Source organism: Ptychodera flava, chromosome 12 (assembly GCF_041260155.1).
Source record: "Ptychodera flava strain L36383 chromosome 12, AS_Pfla_20210202, whole genome shotgun sequence".
Classification (NCBI taxonomy): domain Eukaryota; kingdom Metazoa; phylum Hemichordata; class Enteropneusta; family Ptychoderidae; genus Ptychodera; species Ptychodera flava.
In genome coordinates, this window is record NC_091939.1 from 21,136,032 (window position 1) to 21,159,715 (window position 23,684).

Genomic DNA, 23,684 nt, shown 5'->3' on the forward strand with positions numbered 1-23,684 from the left:
GCTCTTTGAGCGCCTTACTTTAATATATCAGACATTTTCAGCACACCCTTCCTGTGCATTACTTTAATATACCAGACATATATATCAGAGATATCAGGATGTTTCATATTTTTCTCCGCGCCCTTCGGGCGCCATACTTTAATAAATCAGAAATATATGCCAGAGATATCTTGATGGTTTGCTAAGTGAAAGTGTACTATTATGAAATCTGCATTTCATATGAAAAGCATGACAAATTCCTGATACTTTTCTGTTCTCTCTATGAGAATTCAGTATGAGAAAGCAACATGCACAAATATCAATGTTCCAAGAAAAGGTCATCTCAGACTCTGCATACATCAGATTTGGCTAAAATGCCTCTCTATGGTTCCTCAGGAGATTTAATTGGATGGCTGGCAAGTCTTAACACCCATCAAAGTTTTTGATTTTTACTGCTTTTTCCTGTTTAATATTAATGATTGACATCCATTTCTGTACAACAGTTCAGTACATCTGGTTAAGCATAGAAAGTGTGAAATACATTCACAGCTCATTCAAAATGTACTGTATTCAAACTTTAAGATTGACACTTTGAAATTCGTATCTTACAACTGACATGCCAACAATTTCATTAAAACACAGAATGACTGTTAAAATATAAATGTATGTAAAATTATATATATATATATATATTATATATATATATATATATATATATATATATATATATATATATATATATATATAATATTACATATATATATTACAGTATTATATTATTACATATTAGAGAGTTGTCGCTCGCGGGGGGGGGTCACCCTGTTTTCAAAATTTGGAATAGGGGGGGTCACCCTGTTTTCAAAATTTGGAATAGGGGGGGTCAGCCACTTTTTCATGTTGGCAAAAAATAATCCACCGCCCCCCCCCCAGGCCGAAGAAACTGACCAGTCCCTTATGAAAGACAAAGTCCAATGTGTTAAAGACAATAAATTTGTACGTTCCTGGTCATTTCAACATTGATATAAAAATCTTGATCACAAGCAAGAACACCTGTTCAGATCTGGTAATGCAAAAAAACAAAGGTGTTGCATGGTGATGTGCTGACACACAGGTGACAAAAAGCCGAGCTGAGCAGACATAGTGTTTCTGTTAAAAAACAGAATGGCAGCACCACTTTTGACACGATTGTCGACTGCAAAGGAGCTCATGATACTTTGAATATTGCTTTTGATAACAACTATTAATTTGAAAGGGCGTTCAAGGCTTCTCCACAAGGGGATTTTTTAGTGTCTTTGCAGCAATGTTTTCATAGTATTGATAACCTGTTACATCAGATTACATTTTCACATCAAAAGAATATGCTAATTATGCATTGTTATGTACATTGACTATGCACCCCTCCGTTTTTTCCCCAGCTGTGGAGAACATTCTTGTACACAGCAACCAGTTGAGAGAACACCAGTATTTGGCCGTAAACAAACGAATAAACACACATAAAAAAACCCACTCTGATGAAACAAAATTAATTTGACTCAATCATGGACAGTTTATTTCATTTTAAAAATCACATTTCTGAAGACTGATGCTTATAAAGTTACTTATATACATGCTTCATAAAAATACTTTTCGCCCCATTTATACCTTTCCATATCAATAAACAACAGATAGCTGAGTAGAAGGCGTGTCTATTCCACTGTCCATAAATAAACAGGTTATAAAAAGTGATACCCTTTGACATATCTTTTATTACACTTCTTGTGTTTACCATCACCAGATTGTTGTTCTACAACTTTTAAAAAGTTGACAAGAATTCATTTTGGTGTCACTATGACAAAAAGTGCAAGACTTATGGCTGACAATTTATTAACGTTGAATCACAGTCATTTAATTTCAAGACTCATAAACTTAGAAACAATGGATACATTTTGTTTGGTAAGAAAATCTAAGATAATAATGCAATTAAAACTGGAACCTCAATACTACCATCTGGCAAGGCCAAATAAGTGTTTCTAGTGACCCAACTGACCTAAGAAATACCTGCCTACCCTAGACATATATTTTCGCATCTCCAACAAAAATTAGGTAAATTCTCTAAATTTTACCGCATTACAAGGATTTCAGCCAACAGAGAAGAAAAATTGATAGACATTTTCTCTTTAACCACCTACCCCAATTTTTAGAGGCATGTTACCATAACACATACATATTTTTTATTTGGCCTAAATGACACAACACAAAGTTTGATTTAGTGATTTCATCTGGTCATTGGTTACAACCATAAAGCACTTACAGGGCTGTTTTATATGCACTGCTTTTGTATCCTCTAAAATACTGGTACGTTACCAATATTCAAATTTTGAATACAATAGAGGAACCTCCCGGATAAGGTGGATTGCTTTGGCATAAGTGTAAACTAAGATGCCCTTGTATTTTCATGACGTGTTTCACTGTATAAGAAGACCAGTTTATCAAAGTTTTAGAAAGGTAAATAAAGCCCCCAACTTCATTAAGTTGTAAAAACCTTTATACTTTTGCTCAACAAAAAGTCAAGTACCACTGTAACATGTTTAAGCATGCTTCCTTGACATATTTATGATAGGGTTGGACTTCATATTTTACAAGAGGTCTCACGTTTGAACTTTGTTCCATTCATAGCGATTAGATACTGAACAATTCATCACGCTCTAAGGTAGAATGCGCCTGAGAGAAAGATATTCAAACTAAAAAAACTTTTACAATATTGTTTTGTTCTAACACATATGGGGGCTAATTCTGTAGCTCATGAAATAAAGTTTTCACCAGCTTATTTTTGTGAAAATGAAAATTTAAGTTATCCCCATAGACTTAACATGGGAATGGTGGCCACTTTTAATTTCAAGTGTCTGTAACTATTGTGTGTTGTGTAATGTGTCTTTACCACCAAATTTTGCAAGGTGACCCCTGCTTTTGAATTTCAAATTTTAAAGTTTCTTTGCAGAAAGTTTGTGCAAAAGTGTAAGTCTTTCAATTTTGAGGGCATAACAGTACTTCAAGGCACATGCTTTGAGGTGCATACTATACACTTGCAAAATACATGTAGTGGTCCAATCCTCCTACCGGCACAAATGTATTTGTCTCAGGTGCCTTTCATACAGTCACACCCAAGGCAACATGTTGAAGTGTAAGAAATGATAGCATTTCAGAACCCAATATTTTTCAGACTTGCCCGTATTGTAATTTGTGTACCACAAACATAATGAAAACTTACTGTAACTGTCATGTTGAGCTCAGGTACTACACCAGAGGAATGAATGGTCAGTCGAGAAGTTCAATTGGCTGTATATAATCTCTCTGCAGAGAAGTAAAAAAAAATGTCTTCTTGCTTGGGCAAAAATATTCCTTGACTTCAAAAACATTAATACACTGCTGATTAACACATGTCAAACTCTTCTCCCATCAGAATTTTGTTTTGAAATCATTTTCCATAACTCTTTGTATATGATTTCAAATTGACATTTTCTTAAATCTACATCACATAAATTATAGATATGACTGAAAAACATCAATATGGCTATCTTTACTTGTTTACCTCAGCATCTCACAAATCTGCGATATGTGGTTTACAAAATTAACTATAAGGAACAAGATTTGATCTCTGCAAATTGTCAAGTCAAACAAGTTTCCAAACATACACTGTGTGCGATGAAAACAAGTAAGAGTGTCCTGCAAATCATCTCTGACAGCAAACTGATGTCAAAATATGCAACTAGAATCAACATTTAGTCTCAAAATGTACAAAGACAACTTGAAACCATACTTATGAAACTGTCTGTAATTTCTAATTTGAGGTAACAAATCTGACTGGTTGCGTACCAACTCACAATGAAGGCATTATTTTAAATGAAGGCATTATTTTAAATAAAAGTATTAAGACTAAAACTGGCAAGCAGTGGTTCATAAAGATATTTCAGGTTGCTCTATGCTGGCAAGGACAAAGTCTATTTCATCTCAGTGTGATGACTGGATGGATTTTTTCCCAACAATACTGTAATATTGACAGTAAATATTAGCTTTAATGAGTTGATTTTTACATGTAATTTGGCAAATATCTCCATTATTTATTAACCTGTGTAATCAGGATTACTAAAGCTTATGTGTATACTTTTTACAACTTCTTGTTTTTTGTCTTCATCAATTTCTACATGATGCCTTGGTTGGCTAATTATTGTCTGTGAGAACACACTCAATGTATCCAGTATTGTTCACGTTTGCCTGTACGTCGAATGTGCTTCAACTTTGTGGAATTCTATTGAACCATCCACATCCAAGACTGCAGCGGTGAGACAGCCTCCATACACACAACCCGTGTCCAGTCCTGTGGCAAATTCATACCGTTGCAGTTTTCTCTTTGCATCATGACCGAAATACACATGGCACGGCCCCGCCACAGCGACGCCCATGCCTGTCCCTTCCCGCTGTTGCTATTTCCCTGCCAGCCATTACCGCCGAAGTAGTCCGTGAACTCAAGGTTTCGCATGGTGACCATATCAGGAGCATTCTGCCTCCACAGAGGCTTGCCAGGAACCAGACCAGCGTGTACTAAGAGAATTCTCTTGCTTGGAATGCTGATAGTGTATGGTAGTTGAGACAAATAGTCCCAGTCACTCTGATCAAGTTCTGCTGTCCACCCATACTTCTTAGAGAGCACATAATCGTTTTTCCTTTGGAACATCATTTCTCTTAAAACAGCCTCATCGTGGTTGCCTCTGACAGCGTAGGCATTAGGAAGTTCCTTCACATAATCCAGCACCTGCTTATTTTTTGGGCCTTTATTGATCAGATCCCCAACAAAGAGAACCAGTGCATCGTCATCCAGACTTCTCGTCTTGTCCAGCAGCTCTATCAGTTCATCGTAACAGCCGTGAACATCACCTATGATAGTGAGTCGTTTATGAGCAACTATATCTTCCCCAAGGGTTACGTGTGGTATAAGTGGTGCTGGAATGCCAGACTTGGGTTTCAGGCTGAATGGCTTCTGTTTAATGAAAAGCGATGCACCTATAGACAGCAAGGAAGCCATTGTTTACGCACCTGTCATGGAAAAAAAAATGTTTCTGGTGAATTCTTTCATTTTCACTTTATGATGAAAAAGCCAATTCGTCAGTCAAAGCTTGCTTTGATCTACAATTTACATTCCTTGGCCTCGAAAACATTACAATGGCTGAGAAAAAATGGTTCTGTGTATTTTCCTTTCACTTTATCTATTACCCTTTCACTACTGTGGTTTGGCTGATACCCATTGTCATCAATGGTGATTGTGGACCTGTCTATGATGCAATGGGGTGGACTGGTTAAATTGGGCTTGAGGAATCATGATTGAAATCTTAAATTCATTTGAGATCCCACCCATGATCCTCAAAAATATATCAAATGCTCCTTTATATGATCAAAAACATTCAAATCTCCCCAATATTTAACTAAAATGTTGATATCATTGTTTTTCAGTATTTTTGCTCTTTGCATCAATCTCTTGATGTACACCCTAATATGTACGAATATTCAGTGCTTTGCTTACATACTCAGCCTACATGTAGAAGCCGCATTTCAGTCCAGCCAAAAATTGAAATGTCAGTATTACAATAACACTGCTGCATATTTATATACAGGCTGTTGGTAGCAGTAAAGGGAAGAGCAACAGTAAAAATTTGAGGAAAAAAATGACGTTTGCATTTTAAATTAATGAAAGCTTAACTCATGAAAAAAGTTACAAGTCACTGAGCAAGAAAGCATTTCAACATTATAGGGCCAAAATCCCTGAAGTCACAATAGACATGGATACAAAATTAAGTATTTCCTGACTGTATGAAATTATCTCACTAAGGTCATCCTAGGGACCTGTAAATCAAATATTAAAGCTGTCTGACCAGCGTTTTGAAAAAACAAGCGACCCAACAATCGACAGAGCTCTGCTGTGTTATGTAGAGAATAACTTTTTGTGACACATGTATTGATGAAGAAGGTGGATATCTTTGATAGCTCATTTCAGGATGGCCTGACCAAAAATGGCAAAATTATAATACAAAATTGAAGATTTCATCATAATTTCAATATATTACATTAAGATAAAGCCTAGGAACCTATATACCAAAGAGAAAGAAACATTTTGACCAAAAATGGCAAAAATTGACCCAAATACACAAACATTGAAGATTTCATCAAATTTCCATATATCACACTCAGACAACCCCTAGGAACCTTTATACCAAATATCAAAGGCATCAGACAAGTAGTTTTGGAGAAACATATTTTTTGACCAAAAATGGCAAAAATTGCACCAAAAATACAAAATTGCAGATTTCATCATATATTCAATATATCATATTTAGTTCATCTGTAGGAACCTGTATACAAAATATCAAAGCTGTCAGACAAGCGGTTTGATAAAATAAAATTTTGACCAAAAATGACAAAAATATTCCTTGAAAATACAGATTTGCAAATTTCATCACAATATGAATAAATCTAAGTTGGGTTATCCCTAGGTACCTGTACATACCGTAATAACAAAGCTGTCTGACCAGCGGTTATGAAGAAGAAGACTTTTTACCAAAAATGCCTTTTTTGGCACTAATTTGCATTTTTTCAACAATATCAAAAAATTAAAAAACTAGTTTCTCATAATCATATTTTCATCTACACAACAAATATCAAATCAGTAAGTACTGCAGTTCTCAAGATATTTGAGTGGACGGACGCCTCACGAACGGACATACATGTAAAAATGTTGTTTATTGAATTACCTACCAAACAGTAGTGGAATCTGAAAATGTATGAAGAATACTATATGGAACCAAATATTTCCAGATCCCCATATTCAGTGTAAACAGTTCAAATCCCCTTTACAAAGTTTTAGCTACCCCAAAACTCTAAAATCCCCTTGAATTCCCTAATCCCCTGCAGCATTTGTGAATGCGACCTTATATCAGTTCTTGTGTCAGGCAACACGTGGGCTTCGAGTGCTTCTTACACTTTGGCCCTGCTGAAATTCAATTGTCTTTTAATATAGTGGCTATGTATACAGTAGAACTATGCATATCATCGAGCACCAATCATGCACACTTTAGCTATATTTTATCACCATCTTTTAGGACCGGACACCAGGGATGACGTCAAGATTGATAAACTACGATTTCTGTGAAGGATTTTGATTTCTAATATGGATGTACGGATTGTAATGACACAGCTAGACAGAATCACACTGTAAAAAGCAACGTAAAAATGGCGTGATTACCAAAATACAGGTATGACAATACGGAAATGTATTTTGTACATCGCAAGAGATGTCGGGGAAGTCCCTTGACTGCTCAGTCTCACTTTAAAGTTTTGTAGTGATTCTCAAAACCATTTAAAAGAGCACCAAAATGCACAGACACAGACATTTGCTTGGAAAGATGAGTGGTACCAACCTACACCATTCATGCCCAGATTCCGAGACATCTACTGTAGCATAGTAGACTAGCAGTGTTTCTGACAAATCTTTGCACTGCAGTAACAACGGCGCTGTTATGGGTAATGCCTTTCACATCAAAACATTATGAACTTTGACCGCTGAGATCCTAAGTGCGCATGCCCTGATGACAGCAATTCTGACTCGGGAGACTCGAGTGACTCGCATCCCAGCTACGCTAGCAGAAGACGCGCGTGTTTACCAGTCACAGCTACAACTTGGCCAAAGCACGGTCCCTCCACAAAGGTAAGGCCCTTGCCTATTTAGTACATTTATTTTAGTGCAGTAAGTAATTTGAACGCCTGATTTTTACAGAAAGGAACAATGTCTTGTTCATTCGCTGATTTCTTTTCTGCATGGATCTCCATGTTTAACATGAGTTGTGATAGCTGCAGTACAGTAGCTCGAGGTTTTGCCTGGGTATTTGGGTCGGTCTGGTTTTGCCGTCCGACCCAAATACCCAGGCAAAACCTCGAGCTACTGTACTGCAGCTAAACATGAGTTGTGATTGACAACATTCTCAGTCAGACTCTGTCTAGTCTGAGCCTCCTTCTACTGCAGGTTCTAGACCCCACCACTGAGCCCGCAAATAAGTGCATTGCGAGCTCAAATGACGAAACGAATAGAATTTAGGACACCTAAGGTCATGGACCCGTGATCTCATGTGTGTGTCAGCTCATCACAGTTCCTTTTCAACTTCCACTGTTACTCGCAGGACTTTCACGTGACGATCACCTGTAAACAGCCAGTATGCCTTCCGCAAAGCAAACCATGGTGTTGCCTGTTGACAGATGTACAAAGTTGGACCTGTCTAACCGTGATCTGAAAACGAACGACCTGAAGACACTCAACATCACACGTTTCAATCTTCTTGAACAACTCGACCTGAGCAATAATACTCTGGACTCTTTCCCCGAAGAAATGAAGCTGAATAGTTTGAGGGCGCTGAATTTCTCTGAAAACAGGTTCAGATGTGTGAAGTTTTTGAAGCAGTTTCCTAACTTGGAAGAAGTGTCCGCGGAAATGAATCTCATCAATGTAAGTAGGCCAATCACTGTTGTCAGAAGTTGAATGTAAAATACACAGTAATGTTTGTTGGTTTCAGTTTAAAAAAGAAAAAGAAAAACCAGTAAAATCAATGTCAGAAGTGGACAAAAGATTTCCAACAACCCATCAGACAGCACAATGAAATGCGTGAACAGGGCATCCCCTGTGAACAGTAATGACAATAGTTGCCATAGAAACATTTACAGCTTCTGCATTCCGATGGAAGCACATTATGTAAATTGTTCCCAAAACTCTGTTCAAACACAGACAAGGAGAAATTTTTTGTCTGTTCTTCAAGTCAAGAAACGCCACTTTGAAGGCACAGACCAATATATGTACAATAATGTGACACATTTTATTTTTGATAATCTGCAACTAAAGCTGTTCGGAATTCATTGTTGTAGGTCAAAGTAGTCTGCCACTGTTGTTGTTGTTGTTGTTGTTGTTGTAGCTGAAATTCCTCCTTCACTATAGGAGCCCCCTCTCTTGAGGTCTGTACATTATGCAAAAGAAACCGCCACTGATTGTATTGTACATATTCCATTGTGATGACTGCAGAAGGTTTCTCTGACAGGAAGTGTGCCAGGTACCCTGATCAGATTCATTTCGGGTGGTAGTGAGACAATGTGATCCACACAGTTACCATATTTGAGCATGGTCCTTCACAAATTGACTCCTCCATACTTATGGAAATCTGTTCCTTTTAATTACAGATCAATGATGAGTACATGGCAGTACACATGTTACCCAAGCTACAGCTGTTCAATGGCCATTCAACAAATCACCTGAGGAATACAATAAGCCAGTATGAAACAAAACTATCTGAAAGGGTAAGTACACAAACTAAACTATCATGAATGAATTTCATGCCTGTGAGAAACATGGTTAACATTAACCTTTTGAGCGCCAAAGTCAATTTTTGTCGTCTTTATAAAATGTACCCCAGTCAATTGTTTTGCAGATTTTTGCCAAAATTTTGATAAAAAACTGCAGCCAATGAAAGTTTATGTGCATTTGGTCCAAAATTATAACACAATTACAGAAAAATTCATAGAAATTTGTAAAATGTTGTACTCAAATTTTGGTGGGAAAAAATTACAGCACTCAAAGGGTTATAATAATAATAATAATATTTTATTGCTTGCTTGTAAATATAGGATTTACATCACATTTATTAAGAGGGTAACATAAATGTCCCTCCGAAGGGGTTGGCATCAGAGTTAAGGGTGTCTTGGTCTCATAACAGGTTTCTTGTTGCTATTATTTATTTCAGTTTAATACATTGGACTTGGGTGTCTTGGCCTTATCTTAGCACTTAGTTATGTAAAGATTTTTTTTTTCACTGTAGCTGTGTCATGTATTTGTCCCGTTATAACCTTACACTAAGTTTTATCAATGTGTTGTGTCTATTATCTGATGCATTTGATTGCCTTTGTGACAAAGCAAGCAAGAGTAAAGTTACGAAACTGTGGACACTGTCACCAGATTATCACTGGATTAACTTTGACGAAGTCGACAACAAATGCACAAGCAAGGGTATAACCATAGATCCTCCAAAATTATGGTATAACACACGGTCCCTCCACAAAATTGTGGAGGGACTGTGTATAACAGAAGATACCCTTGCTGGTTTATTGACTTTGTCAAAGGTTATCCAGTGATAATCTGATGACACAATCCACAAATTAGTAACTTACACTTGCTTGCATTGGTGCATTAGGCAATCACATGCAAGATAAAACAGCATAAGGTTATCACAGGACAAATACATGACACTCAGTGCATACAGTGGAGGAGAAAAAAAATCTTTACATGACCAGTTCTATAAGAACAGGACGCTTTGGATTGGTAAAATGTTATTTGTCAGTATCATATTCCAACATATTAAAATGAAGTAAACAGTAACAACAAGAAACCTGTTCTGAGACCGGGTCATCCCTAACCCATCCCTGACCCAGGGGACGGATATTTACGCTACCCCCTACGGTTGAACAGCACTAACAGCAATGTACCAATAATAACTGATGTAACAATTTTACCAAAGAAAGTGGGATGGAGCAGAAGACTGTTAGGCCAAAGAAAAAAAGTTGCGCTGTTCTGATAACCCGGCCTACCTTACTTTTTGCCTGCCGACCCTTAACTTTTTAGAACTACTTAAACACGAAAGTAAAAAAAAAGAAAGAAAAAACCTGCAAAATCACGTATTTGTTACCTGGCATTTGATTTTGCTTAAACGAGGACATCTTTTATGTTTTTATTCCTTTATATGTATGATACGTTTTTCTGGAAATGTGGTGGCCAGTGTGTGATCACCCTGAACCCCTGAAAAGTGCATATTTAAAAATAAAAATATTTTCGAAAAAAAAACAAACCTGCTGACCTACCTAACCTTTTTAGCTACTATAGACTATAGTCTATAGAAGCTATTGGGATGGGTATCCGTCCGGCGTCCGTCGTCAGTCTGTATGTATGTATGTATGCATGTATGTCCGTTTATGAGGCGTCCGTCCACTCAAATATCTTGAAAACCGCAGTACTTACTGATTTGATATTTGTTGTGTAGATGAAAAATATGATTTTTAAAAACTATTTTTTTTTTAATTTTTTGATATTGTTGAAAATAGGCAAATTAATGCCAAAAAAGGTGTTTTGGTAAAAAATCTTCTTCTTCATAACCGCTGGTCAGACAGCTTTGTTATTTGGTATACAGGTCCCTAGGGATAACCCAACTTAGATTTGTTCAAATTGTGATGAAATATGCAAATGTGTATTTTTAAGGAATTTTTTTGTCATTTTTGGTCAAAATTTGACTTACATTGTATGTAATTCTTGTACTGTATAAACCCTATCAATTCATCCAGAAAAAAATAATTAATATGATTTTAAATAATTGAATTAATTAGGAAATCATCAAAGCCAAAATAATTATAGTGTGGAATTATCAGAAAGTTCAACTTTTTTTGACAGTTCATAGTGAAATGCTTACCATCTTGGAGGATTACAACATGTAAAGGCAACTTTCCTGAATCCCAACTTTGATATATTCTGAGCCAACCATTTATGTTATCTAAAAGAAATTGCTCATAATAGTTTGTCATGATAGGGTGGTCAAATAATTGAGATAGAGAAAGTTCTAATTTCCATTTATGGTCGACTTGGTAAGGATAAATAAGATTACTTTTTGAGGGAAAAAAATAGAGTGGTCAATTAAAAGAGTGGTCAAAGTGATAGGGTTTTTATGGTAAAGCTGACTGTAAGATTCCTCGTGCTATTTATAGCAATTATGCAATCTGTGTAAACAGTGCAATGAAAGTGTAACATGATTTCTTATAATGCTTTTGATGACCTTGATTCTTAAGTTTCAAACATTTTTCTCTTCAGTGTGCTTTCTCTGAGTACTACAGTCTCAACTTATTCAACAGAACTTACTTACAATGTCATGTGCTTAGTTAATAGGATGAAAATACTGATATTAAAAGATAACCAGCTCAAGATTCTTTATAAACTGACAGATATGCTGTTTTTTTTATGACGTAAATCTTGATTTAAGCAAGTCTTGTTTACTTTAATTAGAATGTAATTAAGGATGTACGGTCGGTAAAATTAAAAGTAATGTCATTTCTCTAATTTGTTGATTTTTGGATTCTCCTTTGTAAGTATTACCAAAATGTGTGATAAAATATAGGGATCACCGCGCTTGTTTGTGAGATAAATGACCATGAATTTTGACATTGATGAGAAAAATGCTGAGTCAGCATTTTTTCACCAATGCATTTTCTATGGACGAAATAATTCAATGCCCTTTATCTAAAAATTTAGCGCGGTGACCATATCATTTTATTTGATCACTATTATTTATTTCTCTAGACTGAGCTTTGTGCAAATTTTCATGAAAATGACAATAGTAGAAATTGATTTTCCAGCAAATTTCAATGTAATCCTATGGGAAGTGACAAATTCCACGCGCGCGTACCGCTCGTACATCCTTAACTCTCGTTTATTTGCTATTATTGACTTATATAGTCTGATGAAATATGCAAATCTGTATTTTTACGGAGTTTTTTCCATTTTTGGTCAGACCATCCTGAAATGAGCAATCAAATATATCCACCTTCTCATCAATACATGTGTCACAAAAGGTTATTCTCTACATAACACAGCAGAGCTCTGTCAACTGTTGAGTCGCTTGTTTTTCAAAACCGCTGGTCACACAAGTTTTAATATTTGGTTTACATGTCCCTAGGATGACCTTAGTGAGATAATTTCATACAGTCAGGAAATACCTAATTTTGTATCCATGTCTATAGTAGCTTCAGGGACTTTGGCCCTATGTTTTGAAAACCGTGTTATCGGAACAGCACAATGTATTTTTTTTCCCTTAAATTGTTATTTTGAAGGGACGTATCAGCCATGTAACCTGTCATGTCTTATACTTGTACACTTCACAGCTCAAGAAAATCTGGAAAGAGAAGTACAATGAAAAATTTGTGAGAGTTTCCTCGCTATTAGAATCAAACCGGATTGAAAAATCCTTGAGAAGAGAATTGCAGGTTGTATCATGTGGACCAGCATCATTGCAGCATTTCAAAGATTACTTGGTAAGTATCCTCACATATTTTATCTTTAAAATTTCAAAAATTGGTTTTGGATTTGAATCGTTTGTAAACATTGAATCAGTGGCATCTAAGTCCATGTTTGTAAGTTGTGATTTACTTTGAATTTGTATCCTTCCCACTTTGCCTGTTACTTGTAATGGACTATTTTCTTTATGGGTCAGACAAGAAGAGTTTGCTCAAAACCATCTTTTTAGCTGCACATGGCAGAATTATGGTTGTTCCTAATAGTGACAAATCTAGAGCACAACATATATAACATTGATTTTTAACACGCATGACCATAGTAACACATAAATTTCTTTATTTTGATTACTAACGGTATATACCGGTAAATTTCTTTATTTTGAATGCTTGCAATTCACACCCATGAATAAATGTAGTGAGGATTCATTGGTTTTACTACAATGGCTTCAGATTCCAGTCAAAGTATGTTGCACCAAAGTCATCATACCATTATATCATGTTTATACAAGTTTGCTGAGAAGGAAAAGAATTATGGTATGGTACTTTTCTGCAATTCAATGTTGCATGTCAGAGTAAGAATTCCCTGCCATTAGATATTTAGAAATTGCTTTCTCAAGGGATATAATTGTCCAACTGTACAATTATTTATTTTTGTATTTTTTCTTCCAGATTGCACATATAGTGAAAGAGCATATGTCAAAGGCAACACAACAGAAGCTGAACAAGAATTGTCCAGATGACACTGACAGAGCGGCAGGAGAACCGCCCAAGAAAAGACAAAAGCTTGATAAAGTCAACGGAATTAAAGAGAAGCAGAAGGCATCAAAGAAACTGAAATTGAAGGGAGTAAGTGAATCATTTCGTTGTCAAATATTGTTACAGACCTGAAGCAAATAGTTAGGATTGACTAATATACAGGAAAATGGGAATGATAAATGCAATCATTTAGTGTGTTAAATTTGATTATTTTGCACTGTTTTTGTTTTATATGTCAACTGCAAGTTCTGTCGATGTCGTGCTCACCCAATTTTGGGAAGTAGAACAAGAACTTGAAGTGAAATACCTACACTTTTGCAAAGCATGTTTAAAACACTCACTATTCAGCGTGTCTACACAGTGTGTCTATATGTGTAGACAGCACTATTATTGTTTAGATTTGTAATTTAGTCTGGACTAAAATTCTCTTGTCGCAACAATAATAATACAGTCTATACATTTACCGGTAACAGTGACAAACTGAATACTGCATTTCAACATGCACTGGGGAGAAGTACAAGAAACTGCAGTTGACATTTAACCAAAAATATCAAAGGTTACTGCTACCACAGTCTCACCATTGAGGGCCGTGCAGCTACTGGCCCTGTAATATTGACCTGTATTCCTTGATGGATATGAAAGAAATAGGTTCCTCCTTTTGGTTCACTGATTTGAAAGACCATTATATTGTAATTTGTTCAATGGTTGCCTGTGGGAGGAAGTCCTGCTGGACATCTTCATTTAGAAAAGAAATCTTTTCCAAATGAAAGACAGCCACTTTTTCCACATTCACAAATGAAGTACATTACTTACACTCTGTTGAATGACAGTATCCAACTACACTTTCTGTTAACTGATTAAATACACAGATTGATTGGAAGAAAATAAGCCAGTACCATACTGAAAAAGAAATTATCCTAATTTTAAGATGTATTTTGAAGAAGCTTTAAGAAACTGATTTCTTTCAGATAACTAGAAAAAAACAGTGTAATAGTCATTAGATTTGATTGCCTTACATCATGCTATGAAAGAATTTTGTGTAAATTTGAATGTTTCAATTGATTCAGATAGTGTACTGTACCTATATCTGAAAGAAAGTGTTTGCTATTTCTCGTTTAGGATGGGTTAAAGTACGACTACAGCCCAGTTCATTTCTTGAGATGTCATTCGAAAAACAATGATCAAGTGGATGCAAATACCAAAGTATGGAGATGCCTATTTGAGCCAAACCCGGAACACCCTGGTATGTGCAGCATAATGCTGTTTAGTTAGTTAATTCCTTGCTTTTTCCAGACTTGTTATTTTACCAGTCTTCAATTTAACCTTAACATTGCATGTGTTCTAAAGGTTTTATTTCCTTGTGATACTCAAATGGTAAATTGTGACAATGTTGCTGGAAATTGCAATGCCAGAATATCAAAATTGTAAGACTTGAACTGTTACTCAACTTTTCTTAAGAAAACTGTAAATATTATTCCTTTGGAAATAAAAATAAGAATCGGTTCTAGGGAAACAAATTACCCAACATTGCCTGACACCTGAAATTCAAAATGGCCACCATCTCCTTGTTTATTCTATTGGGAAAACCAAATTTTTCAATTTTCACAAAAATAAGCCAGTAAAAACTTTAGTTACTCCATGAACTTCAAACTAAGCCCCCGCGTGTGGCACACTGAAACAGTATTGTGGTAATTCAAGAGTCCAAATATTTATTCCCTAGGCATGTTCTACCTTAACCCTTTCACCACCATGGTTTGTCCCAAATCCATTGTTTTCTATGGTAAAGTTGGACCTGTACACAGGGAACTGGGGTGAAAGGGTTAATTGAAGGGGAGGAATCTGCCCAATCTACATCTGTAGCTCTTATTTTTTACAAAGCTGATTTCTGTATGGCTTGCTTCTGTACACATCAGCACCAGTAACATGTTCTCTCTGGTTTAGAGAAATTACTTTCTCCACAGATTGAACATATTGCTGTAAATGCAGTACGTGAAATTACAAGAAGTACATGTATATGGCACAGTCCAACAATAACAATGGTTGAGCAATAGTCTTAATGTGATCATTGAGCTAAGATTGAGTCAGTGAGCTTATTTTGGGAGTAGAACTGTTACGATATACAGTCTACAGTAAGAACTGTCTTTTGCCATTTCAGATGAATCAAGCGACACTGTTGCCACATGTGGTGGAGAAGCAATTTGTCTGATTGACTGTAAAAGTGGAAAGGTGATGAAGAAATACAAGCAACCAAATGAGGTCAGTCAAATATCTCCATATAAAAAACCTTATATTGTTTAGGGGTGAGATCCATTGCATATTTTGCCGGTCTCTTTCATTTATTCATTAATTCACTGATTGCAAGTGCCCAAGGCGAGAAAAGAGAATATGAAATACGGCAAGTTTTCAATCGGATTCGAACCCACAACATACAGCATCAGTCGCCTAGCTGAGAGGCCATAGACAGAACCGCTCGGCTAAATCTCCACTCCAAAAAAGAGTGGTTCAATAGCCGGCTAAGTTGTTACATTTTTCTGACTGAGACCGCTCAACACGTTGTAGAGTTCGTGAAGCATTTTCGCACGCATGCTCACTATCATACATTGCACATACACACTTTATCGAAGCGAAGAAACGAATTTCATCGCTTTAACTGGGCGAACGATAACCTCGGGGACAATTCTGTCCACCAGCAGTGTTACCAACCCAGGGTAGAAAATACGGCTAGTTTTCAATCGGATTCGAACCCACAACATACGGCATCAGTCGCCTAGCTGAGAGGCCATAAACAGAACCGCTCGGCTAAATCTCCACTCCCAAAAAAGAGTGGTTCAATAGCCGGCTAAGTTGTTACATTTTTATGACTGAGACCGCTCAACACGAAAGAAAACACTTAAGATGAATTGTAATATCTAGAAATAATAAGGTGAAACAAAAATTATCAAATGTAAAACTACAAACTTTATCAAAAGACATTGACAAAAATAAGTACCAGTAAACATGTCTTTTAATAGTTAAGTAGGAAGTTGTATAAGTCACAGATTCCGAACTAGCCTTTGTGAGTTCATGATAAACATACATGCTCCTTGTATGATACTTCTTGGGATTGTAGGAAACATATTAATTAAAATAACTACATTTAATTCATTAATGTGGTGTATCTGTATACACATTTTCTTATGATTTTTCTTCTCTATATGCAATGTAGGATTTCTATGCAATTGCCTGGACCTCTGTCCACATTGAGATTGGAGGAAAGAAGCAACCAGCAAACCTCCTCGCAGCAGGGGGAAAGAATGGTGAACTTCGGTTGATCTACCCATCTCAGTTAAGATGCTACTCAAGTACCAGTCACAGAGGGCCCATCAATGCGCTATTGTTTCATCCGCTCAATGCATCTCAGCTATTCAGTAAGTATGCGACAAGATATTGAGATAGGATATGCCTTGAGCACAGATATTTGGACTCTCAGATTTTTACAGTACTCTTCTGGTCTATTGCTTTTGGGAGTTCATTTTGAATCACAGGAAGTAAAAGTTTTCATTGTCTTACTTTTTTTAAATCAAAATATTCATTTTCTCATAGAGTTGACCTTATAATGGCTGTCATTTGAATTTGAAATATCTGTAAATGTTAGATAATTTGTTTCTGCAATACCACAATGTGCATGTTGACCGCTGATTTGTGTTCTTTATTTTGAAAAGAAATGGTTTTAAGCTTCCTTGAGAAAAGTTGGAGCAAAATTCCTATACCTTGTACTACCTCAATTAGGTACCAGCGGTTGCTATTTTCATTATTTTCCGAGTAAAGATAAATTGATAAGACACACACTCAAGGAAGTTCTCTGTTGAAGAAGATAATTTTAGACGTTAAATGTGCAATAGCCAATAATTGGGCTGATGCAAAGAAAGTTGTAGGTGTTCCTCAGTTGATTTACCGGTATAATGTTCAGAAATGCTGTTTGTGAAAGTGCATTGTGCCATTGTAATAATTTGACTGTATACAGAGTGTGATGAATTGCTGAATTTAAAAACAGAGCATGATTGCTCATTGTCACACTACTTTATGGAAAGGAAGAACTCTATAGTAATAAAAGTTGGACATGGAACAAGATTGTGTTCATGAAATGATTATTTGACACGGGACATTTTAAATTTGTTCAGGACAAAAACAAGAATTTTTGGTCGAAATTCATGCTGTAAGAAATGTGGAGGAAAAGGATTTGAAAATGCTTGTTTTCTGCCCCATTCATGTTTACCTTCTTCGAACTTGACATCATTCTCATGATATCATGGTGCATTTCATTTTCCAATATTATTTTATTTTATCTCTTCACTACAGCTGACTTCAATTTATTTTGAAATCACATGCGTATAACATAAACATTGATTGAAATAAGAATAATAATTTATATGTCTTAAAATGACACAACAAAATGAACTGCATGAATTTTTTGTTGGCTTCATCTCTCTGTAGGTGGTACACATGAAGTGATAATATTATGGGATATTGGTATCCCAAAGTTACCAAACTATGAGTGCCATCCTAGGTAAGTTTGAATTTCCTAGTTATGTAGGTACCGATATTCCTACAAACAATCCATGATACACATACTACAGAATGAAATGGTTAAACTCTTATTATTGATTGAAGGATATTTGAAGTTTCGTATTCATTGAGGAGACGACGTTTTGGGAGTCCTTTAAAGATCATGTATAGCTTCTAAATGTCTTTCTCCTGGCGGATGAAAGATCCTCTTTGTCTTGAAAAAAGTGTTTCTGAAAAAAATTGTAATCATTGTGTTATGTTGTTTCCAAAATTGCAGACAACTGTGCAAATTTGAAGCTGTATCAAGTGTGCTCAACTTGATAGTCTTGCCTAACTTAGGGAGCTGATCGGTGCTTGTGAAGATGGCATCTATGGTTGGGACCTGGATGTCAAGGCCGGAACTAAGAAACGGTATATATTGATAATCTATAAATGTACTTTGTTCTACAAATTAGTCATGTAAACAACTGTTACCTGTGATTGATTATCTTCTTCTGACTCCACAAACAGGTGTATACCTTCAGATGTTGATCAAATCTTGTTCTTTTTCATTGGATATGATAGTTATTCACAAAATAACAATGTCTGTTAAATAGATATTCTTGTACAAGGATGTTTGACATCCACATAATCATTGATTTTGGATTGGATTGTCAATTATATCCAAAGCAGCATTGGCTGTCACTCATGTATAGTCTATGATGACTCTACTGGATATTTCAACATTGCATCATGATTGGAACAAAAAAATTGTCCAAAGTAATATCTGATAGTGGTAGTTCCATTTTTGTTACCTGTCAATTTTACTTAACTGCTATCGCTTTGTTTTGTTTTATTTAAGGACAATCACTAAGGAATACTTACTTCCATCATGCAAGCCCAAAGAACAAGTGTTCGTTGATGGACTAATCTCAATTCAGGATGACATCATCGGTAAATGAATCTTTATTAGCTAACGTTGTTTTTTAGTTGTGAATGCTACCAGATTTAGAACTATAAGTATTACTTTTGTCAACACTTTCTGTGTCTTCAGGGAGAATTGTAACTTTAGTCATCTACAATACCGATTGCATCCATTTACTGTGTACAGGCAAGAGGCGTTACTTCAAAGAGGTGAAAAGACTACATTTATTTATTAAGCAATAATAGATATAAATGTATTTGTAATTCCCTGATTGAAAGTACTGAAACACTTTAATAATATTAGTGACCGTATGCAGGGCAGTGGTTTAAAATTATCCAAAGTAACTGCTGTACTGTGATCAACATGTAACGGTAAAAAAGGGAAAGGGAATACAGGTGGTAAGGATTAGGTTATTGTAATTAAGTAGACAGAGTGAGTGAGGAATGGAATGGCAAAGGTAGGAGGTCAAAGTTCAGAGTTCACTATCACCAGTTTACTCATCACACACACAGTGATATTCAGAGACCACTTATTTATATGTTAGGAAAAAAGGGAGTTGGAATTCAACCTTTTATTATAAACAATCTTTCATCTGTTTTACCAATCTTTAGCAACAAAGTTCTGCAGAGAAACAGAGGAGGCTTTTGAATCAGACAACAGAATTCATGTGTGGAGTGTCAAAGAAACAGATCACAAACTCAGGAAGCAGGAAACGGACTTTGAGATCTTGCCAGTGAAGGTGTCACACACTCTGGAATGGAAACACATCAGTGAAATTTATCTGTATCTTGGCAACCGCAAAGGTAGGTCGATTGCAATGCATCTTGTTGAGTACTCTATCGACTAACTGAATAAATACACTGCCTATGTTTTATGTTTGGTGAGCCAGAAGTAAACCTGAAGATTTGTGGACAAAAACAGGGGGTTCGCTTGAGGGACTTCTTGCCAAATACTCAATCCTTAACCCTGACACACCCCAGCTTTCCAATAATTAATGCGAAACAATCCATCCAACTGTCCACTATTCTATTCACTCTTTCTGGGAAATTTGGATTTGCGGGAAATGCATACTCTCATGGTATGTCAGTGTATAATTACTGTGTAGAGAAAATTGATCAAAGTAATAGAACGAACAAAATTTGAGAAAATTTTGAAACATTTGGAGACACTGTATACAACCTGGAATAGTTTTTAATATGTTCAATGTTATGTGTTGTAGCAACAGTCAATAGTCAAGGTCCATGTTCAAGTATACTCAGTACAATCCAACAGTGGCATTTTGTGTCTAGTGTTTATCAGGACTTTTTATTTGCATTGTTTTTTCTTAAAATCTTTCAGATTCAGGTGTTTTGGCTTCTGGGGATGATCAGGGTAACATACATCTGTATGATGTGTCAAAAGTGAATAGTTCAAATGCCAATAGTACTGTTGCTTCCAGTAAGGTGAGATGTAGATTTTTTTTAAATCAATACAGAGGCTATACATGTAGCTCTGAGCTGTGTACTTCAGACAAGCCAACATTGATGGATAGAGTACATGTACATCCACATAAAAGCTATTATACTAGATATGTACATAGTTCAACAGCTTTCCACTTTGTCCAAGTTTACAAATACAGGGATTTGAAATTCAAAATGGCTGTTATCCAAATGTTAACTCTATGTTGAAAAATTAAATTTTCAATTTTCCCCAAAGGACAATGAAAACATTTCATATGCTCCATGAGCTTCAAAATGAGTTAAAATCAATCAACTTATCATCAAAACATTCTGAAGATTTGAAAATCCAAATATCTTTCTCCAAGACACATTCTGCACATTTCTACCATTCTACCATTTCGTGTTTTACAGGTATTGTGCTGGCCCGGCTTGGACGGGAGTTCAGAAAGCATACTCATTGATGATGTTGACATCAGTTCAGATTTGAAGACCATTGTTGCAGTCACACACAATAATATTGTGTGTATCTGGAAAGCGACATAAAGTGTGAATTGACACAGTATATCAATGCAGGACAATCATTACATTCCATACAGAGCTGCTGTATAGCTTGTATTCATGTCATTCCTACGGATGAACTTACCATTTTACCAAAATGACGACATCTTTGTGCAGCTATGCTGGAGCTGTAGACCCATCAAGGTTATCGTAAGCTTCTAATTATAAACCATTTACAGAAATGTCATAAGCATTGACCAAAATGCACTTGAGATTTTGCCAATAAGATCAGTATTTCAACTATCATTAACTATTTGATAGAACCCCAGTTAGTACATTTATTGTTTAAAGCCCCAATAGCTGTTGTAATGCATTTTACTTAGCACACAAATACTATCCAATCTTCAAAGAAGATGTTTTTGATTCCTGATATTAAGGCAAATCGTCTCCGAAAATGTCACTATTACATGTACAATCCTTGGTGATGGTTTGGTTGAATGAATTCAGGCATTTACTGTGCATAGTACTTGGGTATTTACTTAGGTAATAATTGAGTTGCAACTCGAAAAATTATTGAGTTGTTAAAATGTAAGTTTTGCATTCACTGCCAGTGTTTGAAAAGGTTCTCTGGTCACAGTTTACTAAGCATGTTCACATAAGTTGTATTTGATTTCAAAATATCTTATCTCAAAAAAATGCAAAAAGGTACATTTAATGGGGGTTTAATTCAGGAAGCCAATACAGCTATAATGTTCAATGGCCAACTGAAGATATGTACATTTCATACCCCGTTGACTGTAAACCAATCCTTATTATGTAGATTGCTAAAGTCTAATGTGACCTTTACATTTGGAATAAGGGACTTCAGGTCTCTAACTGACAATAATGTACCAGGAATGCTGTTTGCTCAATCATTCCATGTATCAATTTTAAATCAGCTTGTGAGACAGTTTTTATCAAATCATGTGAAATATTGAAATCTTAGTTGCAGGTGACTTTTATCAACAGCTTTTATTACCTTTATTTGAAATACTGTAATGATAATTTCATTTAAGGAATGCTTGTAGAATAAGACCTTTGACCTCACATTAATTGTATGAAAATATACTATTTTCTGTACTCGTCCGAGTATAAGCCCCTGCTCGTGTATAAGCCCCCCTACTGATTTTAGAGGATTTAGAAAATGCATTACATCCGTGTATAAGCCCCTACCCTAGTGTAACTCAAATACAGAAAGGTTAGGAGAGTATATTTGGTCATTTGACTTGGTAAAATTAATTTTAGATAATAAAGAAACCATTAAAAGATGTTAAAGCAATGGGAAACTGGAGTTCCCTTGACAATATCGTAAGGAAAATGACACGTTTTTCCAGTACTATCTTGATTCTTTGACCCTACTCACCCCCGTCGCCTAAATAGAATAGTCTCACTCACGTCCGCCATTGTTTATTTTCATTCACGGCCACGATGTTTTCATGCTTTAAACATGCAGTTTCTTTTATTTGAAGCAATTATCCTTTCATTTGTGAAGACTTTTCCTGGTGACTATCACAATTTTCACTGCTATGTTATTGTTTTCACAAGATGTAGACAGTTTGATATTGGAATATTGAGTTGCCTTTCCGTGTGGGCAATGCATGCCTGTTCACATTACTGTTGATCAGCAGCATACATGACGTCTTTGTTTCAAGTTTGGGGTTTTTTTCGACGCTGAAATTTCACCAAAATGTCACTTCTGTATTCAGAGATTGTACAATCAATTTCTTTGGATGTGTAAGTCGATTTTGAAAGCGATAGAAAGATCGAGTGGTGTTGAAAAAAATCGTGCATAAAATTAGCATAAATTAAGCGTCCATGCCAGATAACTTGGGGTTGCTCGAGTATAAGCCCCTCCCCTAGTTTTACTGCTGTTTATTGTTGCCGAACCGGGGGCTTATACTCGGACGAATACGGTATTTTCTGTATGCTTTTAAGGTTCTTTCACAATTTTACATTTTTGATATCGTTTACAAGTTAGGGGTTTATCTTCTTTAGAGATATATTTTTTGTGTCTGTGTCATAAAACCACTACTTATTTCACCAAAAATTTGAAGAACACTGCCAAGAAATATATTTTTGATATTAATCCTAGTAACCACAAAGTGGCTGTTAAAAAGGATAAATCACCTGTATGACATGTGAACAAATGCTTCCATTGATAAGTTTGTCTCATAGACAGTAGATTTTGTCATTTTCGAATTGTTTTTGTTGTTAGCCGGTGTCCGTGGGGACTTATAGGTTTGGTCATGTCCGTGCGTGCGTCCGTGCGTGCGTGCGTCCGTCCGTGCGTCCGTCCGTTCACGCAGATATCTCAGAGATGCCTGGAGCGATTTCATTCAAACTTGGTACAAGGATTACTCCATATGTCATACATATGCACGTCAATTTGATTTGTGATACGATCCAATATG

The 23,684-nt window shown here is 35.9% G+C and overlaps 2 protein-coding genes across 3 annotated transcripts; one reads left to right on the forward strand and one right to left on the reverse strand.

Annotated features, from left to right (window-relative positions):
- Positions 1-1,501: 1,501 nt before the first annotated feature.
- On the reverse strand, positions 1,502-7,568 carry LOC139145381 (uncharacterized). 2 transcript variants are annotated; one of them, XM_070716510.1, is made up of 2 exons: positions 7,425-7,568; positions 1,502-5,049 (listed from the first exon to the last, which is right to left on the reverse strand). In XM_070716510.1, the coding sequence occupies exon 2, from the start codon at positions 5,036-5,038 to the stop codon at positions 4,265-4,267; it is 774 nt and encodes a 257-aa protein (XP_070572611.1). In that variant the 5' UTR covers positions 5,039-5,049; positions 7,425-7,568; the 3' UTR covers positions 1,502-4,264. The 2 variants fall into 2 exon arrangements, with proteins under 2 accessions (XP_070572611.1, XP_070572612.1); XM_070716511.1 differs by having other exon boundaries at positions 7,429-7,551.
- Positions 7,569-7,596: 28 nt separating this feature from the next.
- Positions 7,597-21,923, forward strand: LOC139145378 (leucine-rich repeat and WD repeat-containing protein 1-like). The gene is made up of 14 exons (XM_070716506.1): positions 7,597-7,711; positions 8,181-8,503; positions 9,226-9,342; positions 12,961-13,110; positions 13,762-13,938; positions 14,968-15,091; positions 16,004-16,104; positions 17,054-17,255; positions 18,322-18,394; positions 18,671-18,804; positions 19,235-19,326; positions 19,909-20,100; positions 20,636-20,739; positions 21,148-21,923. The coding sequence occupies exons 2-10, from the start codon at positions 8,216-8,218 to the stop codon at positions 18,738-18,740; spliced, it is 1,302 nt and encodes a 433-aa protein (XP_070572607.1). The 5' UTR covers positions 7,597-7,711; positions 8,181-8,215; the 3' UTR covers positions 18,741-18,804; positions 19,235-19,326; positions 19,909-20,100; positions 20,636-20,739; positions 21,148-21,923.
- The last annotated feature ends 1,761 nt before the right edge of the window (positions 21,924-23,684 follow it).

Coding starts and splice junctions, on each gene's coding strand:
- LOC139145381 (XM_070716510.1), bottom strand. CDS start 5,038: ATGGCTTCCTTGCTGTCTATAGGTGCATCGCTTTTCATTAAACAGAAG.
- LOC139145378 (XM_070716506.1), top strand. CDS start 8,216: ATGCCTTCCGCAAAGCAAACCATGGTGTTGCCTGTTGACAGATGTACA. Junction 13,111..13,761: donor AGCATTTCAAAGATTACTTG/GTAAGTATCCTC, acceptor TTTTTCTTCCAG/ATTGCACATATAGTGAAAGA. Junction 16,105..17,053: donor AATACAAGCAACCAAATGAG/GTCAGTCAAATA, acceptor TATGCAATGTAG/GATTTCTATGCAATTGCCTG.